The following is a 9,095-nucleotide window of genomic DNA, read 5'->3' as shown; positions in this document are numbered from 1 at the left end:
GAAAGTGAATGCAGAGAAAAGTGGGAAAGAATGCTGTAGAGGAGAGTGCCTCTATCCCAATCCTGACACTAACTTTGTGATCTTGAAAAACTTACCCATTCCTCTTGCACTTCTAATTTTTTCACTTGAAATATTGGGAGAACGGATTATAACAGTGGTTCATTACCTTTTTATGAGTTCCAGAGCCTTTTGAGAAAACTATGGAGGCTATCAATCTTCTCCACAAAAGCATCATATACATATATCATAAAAATAATAAGTTAACATATTTTATAAGATCATAAAAAGCCTTTAATGTGTATATTGTTAATATGATATGAAAACATCAATGAAACATTTTATAACATTTAAAGGTAGTTAGATAATTCACACACACACAAACCCACACAAAAAAACCTCTCCATACTTTTTATAACAAGGAAAGCCCAAAACTCCCAAGCAGAAAGAAGCCATTTATCCAAAGAAAGAAACAAGAGATTTACAGATGTTGTGAAATGTTTTGAAATATGAAAGTCCAATATCTTCTTTCAAGTTCTTGTAATATATTTATTTCAGATAGGGATGAAGTTGTTTAAGCTTAGCTTTTCTTGACAAACCAACTCTGATTGGTCGACTGCATGTCTTAAGAGGTAGTATTCTTGAAATTCCATGTGAAAAATTGCTACCTAAAAATATAAGACAATAAGAGTACATAAGGGAGTAAAAATTACTCATAGTTTCTAAGCTTAAAAATTTTTACTAATTTATAATCATGATAATAGCAACACATCGAGTCACTGAGCTAAGTGCTTTAAATGCAGTAGTTCACTTAATCCTATCTCCATTTTAAAAATGTGGAAATCTCAGCACAAAAAAGTTAAGTAAATTGTCCAGTGTAAAATAGCTTAACTTAATGAAACTTAATAAAATCAGCATTCCAGTCAGGCAATCTGACTTAACAACAACAACAAAACTTATAAGTTTTAAAGTTAACTTGATGTAGTGGCTTTAAAGACCACGTCATTTTTCTATTAGAAGCCAAACAACTAGGCTATACTGCTGATGATTATGTTTGGCTTCTAATAGAGATTATTATCAATAATAGCGCACAAATGTATCCCATCTGTTGCTTTTGAAGTTTTTATTTAACATCATGCTATCATTTTCAAAAAAGTTCAAAAAATTTCACGAATGTATATCTGTTCCTAAATTAATCAACCAGACAGGTAGGATCAACTACTCGATAATAAAATACAAAAATACCTCCAACTTTCAGAGTGCTTTTTTATAAATAAACAGTGGGGTAAATATGTAAAGCTAAAAATGTATCAAGCTTTAATCAAGCTTTAATGAATTAGTATGACCTTAATATAATAGCACATTATACTAAAAATAGTGCAATCAACCTAACCAGATTTAATAATCTGACAAAAGGTAAACAGCATGATTTCTACTAAGTTGAACCAAACGGAATTTGTGTATCTACACAAACAGTAATGGAATAAAATACAAAATTTAGCTACGTGTAAATAGGGAGAAAACAACATAAAAATAGCTATAAATCAGTTTATGATACTTTATTCAATATTAAAATTATAAAGTTAATTATAAAAAATAAGAGAAAAATTTATTGCTAGATTTTTTAAACAAAAAGGAATTGTCCAAGTTAAATAAAATTGTTGGATCATGTCTGATACACTAGATTTGGTTATAAATTAGATAATTTCAGCAATTTATGCTAAGTGTACTTCTTCATTATGAGATTATTATTTCAGAACAAAGCCATGATTAGTCTATTTGATTACTTTTTCAAAGTATAGCTTCCTCTTTCATATTCTAATATGACAGATACTTCTGGTAATTTTGCAATGGGTGGGAAATCGCTGAACAAAATTGTATCAACAGCAGGCCTTTTGCAAAGCGTATGCCCTTAATCATTAAACTGTGGTTATGAGGATGTGCTTCTTTGTCTCCTTGGATATCCTGTCTTTTTATTAAATAAATTACGATCCCTTTTATTATTGCTATACACTGGATTAACGTATTGCTTTGTATTGTTTAAAAATTCTAAACATTCAAGCATACTACTAGCAATTGTTCATTTTAAAAATCAGTGTTAAAAGTCATGAAATTTCTTAGTGGTCTTTAGAAATAGTACTAACTCAATTGTTTTCTAAATCCTTGCAACTCAACGTGCAGCCCACAGACTAGCAGCATCTATGTTTGCGAGGAGCGTGTTAGGGCTGCAGAATCTTAGGACCTACTCCACAATAGAATCAGAATCATTTAACAAGATACCCAGGTGATTCACATTATATTCAAGTTAGGGACGTATCCGTGCTAAATGATACACAAAGCACCTGGTGCATTGGCTGGCTCATAAAACATGCTCAAAATACTTTCAAACTACTTGCCTACTCACACCACAGAGAGCAGGAAGACAGGATACAATGGAGACATTAGTAGTAGAAACTTTAATTGTAGGCATCATGATGGCAAGTGGATGGGTACATTTCAGCACAAATGAAGGTTTCCCAATGCCTTTAAAATCATGCTGCATAAGCAGGTACCCACTCCACCCAGGCAGAGTTAGTCCCTTCTTATCATCCCCACTTCCCAGTATCTTCCAACTTTTCCCTTACGTTACGGACTTTAACAAGCCTCAGGAACATCATTCCATTTTTATACACTTTGAAAGTGAATCCAAGACAACTATCCTAACATAGTATTAAATTATTCTGGCTGACCATATTATTTTTCATATTTCATTACACACATTATTTTTCATATTTCATGACAATGAGGCACTTTTCCTTGTAAAAGTACAATAGAGTATTATGGGTTCAGATATTTCCAACAAACGTAACATTTCTGTTCCAATTTGTGCATATACTTTCATCTTCCTCATATATTCATTTTATTATCACAATTATAATCATGATGACAATATGAATAAATCTTCCTCCATTCTATCTCAAAATATGTTCCTAAATCCAATTTCTCCCTTTCTTTCTGTTCTAGAAGAAACAACCCCTATCCTTTCCAGGCTAAGTCTGCCACCCTGCTTTTAGTCTCATGGAGCATTATTTCCTCAATTATTCCCTTTATTCAGGGGAGAAAAGACTACCTGTGGGTGTTTGGTCTTCCAAGGACATGGATTAATTTTTAAGATTATTTCATTGTAAACTAAGACAAGAGGAAAAGAGGCAGTTCTGAAGTGACTGAATAAAGGTACTGGGGATAGCATCCTACTGATGAGAAGCCAGGAAAAATGTTTTGTGAAATGATGCATGACTGAAGAAGTTTTGGTAAATATATTTTACCTACATCATTATTCCTTCTAGATCTAGTCTTGTTGTGTAATACCAGCAATTTCTGACCATATGAAAATTTAGTCCTTTATAAAACATTTCCCTAATTTCAATCCTACCCCTACCTCATCCCCATTGGTGCTACAAGTTACAATAGACGTTAGACAATGTATTTTTTATTCTGATATTGTAGACCTCTTAGGCAAAGGATAAGGTTAGTTATTTAACTTTTCTTTAGTTTTATTCTTTCTTTCTTTATTTTGGTGAGGAAGTTTGGCCCTGAGCTAACATCTGTGCCCATCTTCCCCTATTTCACATGTGGAACGCCTGCCACAGCGTGGCTTGATCAGCGGCACACATGTTCACGCCCGGGATTTGAACTTGTGAACCCCAGGCCACACACACAGAGCGCGCAAACGCAACCACTATGCCACTGGGCCAGCCTCTAGTTTTATATTTTAATAGTAATCAAAAGTTTAAATGCCATAGTAATAAATGATGTTAATATATCTAAATGATACTAAATTTTTAAATTACTAAATAAAATGTATATATATGTCCTCATAATATTTAAAGGATAGAGAACATTTATAATAAATATATAATTGGAAGTAATATCTCATCAATGCAAATCCAATTTAGATAAATGCCTTCTTGGTTTTGCCAATTAATGTTACATACATCAGATGTATATATTAGACACATATAACACCTATCTTATCACATAGTTACTGCAATGAATCACTACAAATATTTAAACATAGTTTTGTAGGGCATATTTCCCAATAGTATTCTAAATGGCATTATAATTTTTAACCAATTTTTAATTATTGGAATTTTCATCAGTAAATTTTTAAGGTTTAAAAAGTATTTAATCTTTGTATTTATTTTCTAACAACCTAAGTATATTTTCCTCATGCTAAAAATGCAGAATGCAATAATCATCTTAGAAGGTATTCTAGAAAATAACCAAAACTCTTACCTCCCTTCAGTAAATAACTAATTTTTCTGTCTTTAAATTCATCAGAGAAAAAAGCAGGTCTTTCAGGTGAAGGCTTTTCACAGTCTGAAAATAAAGATCCATCTGTTATAGCAAAATAACTTTTATATAAAATGTTAATACCATAAACAAATTATTTTTTAAGAACTATTTTTTCCATTGGCTCCTAATATTTAGAAATGAAGAAGGACTCTTCAAACCTCCTTGTAAAAGTTTCATCACATGTTATCTCCAACTTCAGTATGTTATTCAATGTTTGAACAGCCCTTTATAGGAAAATAATGTGTATCAATAAATAGTGTCTTACACTTTATCTTCTTCTTTGCCAAAATTATATCTTTGGCCTACATACACAAAAAAAAGCAGCAATTTTTTCTATCATGAGAAAGAACAATTTTGTGTGTGTGTGAGGAAGATCGGCCCTGAGCTAACATCTGCCAATCCTCCTCTTTTTTTTTTTTTTTTTTTTTTTGCTGAGGAAGACTGGCCTTGGGCTAACATCCATGCCCATCTTCCTCCACTTTATATGGGACGCTGCCACAGCATGGCTTGACAGGCGGTGCGGCGGTGCACGCCTGGGATCTGAACCAGCGAACCCTGGGCCGCTGCAGCAGAGCGCGCGCACTTAACCACTTGCACCACCGGGCGGGCCCCAAGAAAGAACATTTTAAAACTAATTTCATACCTTCCTCAGAAGTAGAATAGAGTAATCCTTCCTCTGATTTTCTTGGACAGCAATATTCATTAGAAACTTCCTGTTTCCGATTTTTGGATACTGTTTTCCATTTAAATAAACTTTGGTGTCTTTTATGCATATCACGACCTGCTATAGTATCACAGAACGAAGAAGATGCACATATTTTCTTGACTGCAACCATTTCCAAATCTTTTTTTATCTCTGTTTTTACCTCCTCAACATCATTATTTTCTCCAAAGTAATTTTCTTGCCCATTGTTTGTTTCCACAGTGTTTAGAATTTCATTTTCCCTACTAATTTCATGAAACATACGAAGTTCTTCAAGTACTAAATCAAATTTACTCTTCATTTCAAAATCTTTTACTATTGTCAGAGTTTCTGTTGATAAACACTTGGCAGTTAAGTCCTGAAAACATTCATTGTTCCCTACACTCAAATCAGTTTCAAAGTGATGATTAACAAATTCTGTAGAGTCATTCTTTGGATGAAAATGCTTTAAATTAGCTAACTCATTTCCTTGCAAAACACTCTCATATTCATTTCTGTCAGCTATGTTATTTTGATTAATATATTTAGTTTCTTCCACATTTACTTTCTTACTCATTAATGAAACTGGTTGCGTAGAAAACATGCCATCCATTGAATAAAAACTATTTTTCTCTTCCTTTTCTTTCTTAATATCTTTATGAACTTGCCAACTGTTTGTTAAACTTTGTGCTGTGACTTTTACTTCCTCCTTCAAAATTAAGTCATGCTTTTTTCCTTCAATTTCGCTTAGCAAGTTTCCAAAATTTAGCACAGGAGTTGTAATCGTGGAATTGGTTTGTTCACTATGTTTTATGTCATGCCTTGTCGGTATGGCCTGTTGCCCAATATTGAAGAAATCTTCAAATATGCACTTTAAATTAAAGCTACTGATCTTATTATGCTCCTGTTTTCTTTCAGTATCGACATCTTGGTTGTGCAGATTTATTTCACAAAATTTTTCATTAATAAATATACTGTTGTTCTGTATTAGTTGAGGACTAGACTTAATATGTGTTTTAACAGTATTAATACTACAGTGAGCCCAATTTTCCATGTTTATGAGTTGTTCAGGACAACTCTTATTCTCGTAAATAATTTCTTTTGTCAAAGAAATTTCATCCATGTCATCAAAGTCCATTGAAACATGAATTTTTTCATATGTTTCAAAAATTGGAAAATGCATATTTTTAGTTGTCTTACGGAAGGAATTGATGGTTTTTTTCTTAGACTGTTCAAAAACTTGTCCATTTTTAAATAGCCTTCTTTTCTCTAACATAGGTTTCATATTATTTTCCAATAATCTTGAAAAAGTTAAAGTCCTTACTAGATATACAGTATGATTTTCCACTAAAATATTTTTTGAATAATTCAAATACACTATCCATTTGAAAATAAATCCCTCTTCTAATTTAGAATCATTTTCAATTCTTGTTAAAGAAGCAAAGTTATTGAGCAAAGAAGCTATGTTGGCTTTCAATATGATATTTAGAGGGTCTGAAACATTGGTTTGTAAATAAAGGCTTAAAATATTCTTTCTATTGACATTCATCTTCCTAATTATTAGATTTTGAACATCAATTTGCTTTTGACGCTTCAAAATTTCATACCAGGTTAAAATACTGTTATCTTTTTGATTTCCTGATATACTTTTGTGGAAATAAAAAATTTCTGTGATGCAACTTTCAAAAGTGTTGCTTAAGTGACAGTTTTTTTGTGTAGTATATCTCGACTGTAGTATATTATTGTTTTCTCCTTTACCATTTAACCAAAAAAATTTTATTAAAGCTTTTTGGTTACCCAATGTTCCTCTCATGAGAGGCTTTGATTGTTCTTCATGTATATTCATGGCTTTTGTATTGCAATAATCTTCTTTGCTTAAAAGATCTATTTCTAATAATTGTAGCAAATTCCATTTTTCTCCAGTTTTTTTCATATTTTCACGTTTAGTCTTGTAATTATCTCTAATCCAATAATTTTCGCTGTTTCTCAAAATATGTCTAATATTACAGTTTGACCTTTGAGATTTTTCCAATCTGGTAGATATGTAACTGTCCAAGCATGTTTCTGCTTCTTTCCAATTTGCATTTTCTAGTATTATAGTGCAATTCTTTTCAGAGTCTCTTACATCAGACTTGATACTACTGTGGTTATAGTAGTTTAAACTGATCAAGTCTTTTTTTTTCACGCAAATATCTTGGTTGCTGAGTGACTGGTGGTTACCTTCAGAACATTCAGAAAAAACATTTTCTGCATCCACAATTTTTTTATCATCCTGTAACTTTTGCTTCTTAACATCAGGTCTATTTTGGGACCAGTAAATGTTTGTGAAATTTCTAACATATGCCTCATTTTTGTCATTCCTTTTCTTTGCTATTTCCTTTAAATAGACAGAGGACATTTTGCTATTTAAATCAGTTGGGAACTCAGGGATACTTATTGTGCTGCTATCTCCAAAATAGCTGGGTTTGGCAATTTCCGTGCTGGGCTGGTTTTGAGATTTTGATATTTTTAGTGTAGATGCTGAAATGTTATTTTCTTTCTTATTTGATGGCATAACTCTGTCAGCTTTACATCTGTTCTTAATTTCATGAAATGTTGATTTCCTTTCCTTATAGAAGGTAACATCTAAAAACAGATTTTCTGTCTGTTTTATATAACTATTGTCTTTCTGACTATCGTCTCTCCCTTGAACTAAACATCGTTCTCCATCCTCGTTTTTAACTCCATGCACATCGCGTCTAGAGGCGTGGGGCAGAAGCTGACCAGCCGCTGCTTGGGCTCTGTCACCGCAGTGCACGCTGAAAACCTCTCTGACGTGCGGTCCTGATTCAGAAGACCTTCTGGAAGCCGTCAAACCAGAATCAAAACTTTGTGAGGGAAGAGACTGCGAACAACTCCTCATCTGAGATTTGCTCTTTTGGCATCCCAGATTATGCATCTGCTTCCCACTGACTGATCTCTCCACACACGAGTCTGTGGAGTTATCAAAAATCGCATTCGCTGAAACACGGGGCACTGTGAAGGGCCTGGGCGACAACTCCCAGACTTTCTCCACCTCAGACAAGCGAGGCACCAAAGGCAGCCTCCACCCCGCCTCAGAGACACCGCCAGGCTCCTCAAGACGGAGCCGCTTACTACTGGGTGGTTGAGAATCAGGGTCCTCAGGAGGCAGTAAAGGGGAGGGAGGCTCCCAGAGCTCGGCAACGCGCGGCGTGGGGTGCGTGAGCGACATGACAGCGAACGCAGGGGATCTGTCCGAGGTTTCAGCCAGGCTCCAGTCTCAGCGGGCTCAGGCGGCTCCGCCCCACCCCCCCCGACCCGCCCTGGCTACGCCCCTGACACGCCCCTTGACTCCGACCTCCGCCCCAGCCTCAGGGAAATCCCCGCCCTGGACACGCCCCGACTACGCCCCTCTGCCGCCCCTCCCTCAGCCCTGCCCCCACCCCGCCCCCACCCCCCACCCCGCCCCCACCCCACTGGATCCCGGGGCAGTTTCTCCCTCACAGCGCAGAGCGCCTGGGGCCGTTACTTTGTCTATTTTTAGCGCCTCCTGCTAATGCCACGACTGTAGCTGGTCTAAATATTTTCTTCCCTCAGGTAGAATTAAGAAGAAAAGTCAGAATCTCTCTTTTTTTAAAATTTGTGAATGGAAACAGCTTTATTTTTTAAATTCTAAAATTCTGTGTTTTCCTCAGAAGCGGGTTCTCCTTTTCCTCAGTTGCTCTCGAGCGTCTTGTCCAGTAAAATCGTGTAGTTTTGTAAGCACCAAATCTCTGTGACTGGAAAAACTTTTTTTTAAATGCTCTTAATCATCCCAGTGGCATTTAAAATCAGATTTCCACTTACTAAGAAGTGTGTTTGGGGGGAAGAAAGCACTAGTAGTTAACAATCTGAATATTTCAGGAAAAAGTGTGTGGAAATTATTATCCAGATAATTATTAATCTTCACTTTATGACTGTAGAAAAATAGTTTTCATATGAGCTGTGGGACTTCCTTCCTCATAATTGTGGATAAAATTACTCAAAGATAAAAATTATATGTTTCAACTATTCCATTTATTGTAAGCATAAATAATAATAC

At 34.9% G+C, this 9,095-nt stretch overlaps 1 protein-coding gene across 1 annotated transcript; it reads right to left on the bottom strand.

Annotated features, from left to right (window-relative positions):
• Nucleotides 1–546: 546 nt before the first annotated feature.
• Nucleotides 547–8,249, bottom strand: RAD51AP2 (RAD51 associated protein 2). Its single transcript, XM_087436429.1, has 4 exons — nucleotides 6,133–8,249; nucleotides 4,976–5,931; nucleotides 4,273–4,356; nucleotides 547–665 (listed from the first exon to the last, which is right to left on the bottom strand). The coding sequence occupies exons 1-4, from the start codon at nucleotides 8,244–8,246 to the stop codon at nucleotides 547–549; spliced, it is 3,273 nt and encodes a 1,090-aa protein (XP_087292555.1). The 5' UTR covers nucleotides 8,247–8,249.
• Nucleotides 8,250–9,095: the final 846 nt, after the last annotated feature.

The sequence above is a fragment of the Ceratotherium simum genome, chromosome 11 (genome assembly GCF_057802395.1).
Source record: "Ceratotherium simum simum isolate JZ-2026a chromosome 11, ASM5780239v1, whole genome shotgun sequence".
Taxonomy (NCBI): domain Eukaryota; kingdom Metazoa; phylum Chordata; class Mammalia; order Perissodactyla; family Rhinocerotidae; genus Ceratotherium; species Ceratotherium simum.
This window is presented reverse-complemented; position numbering and strand designations above follow the sequence as displayed.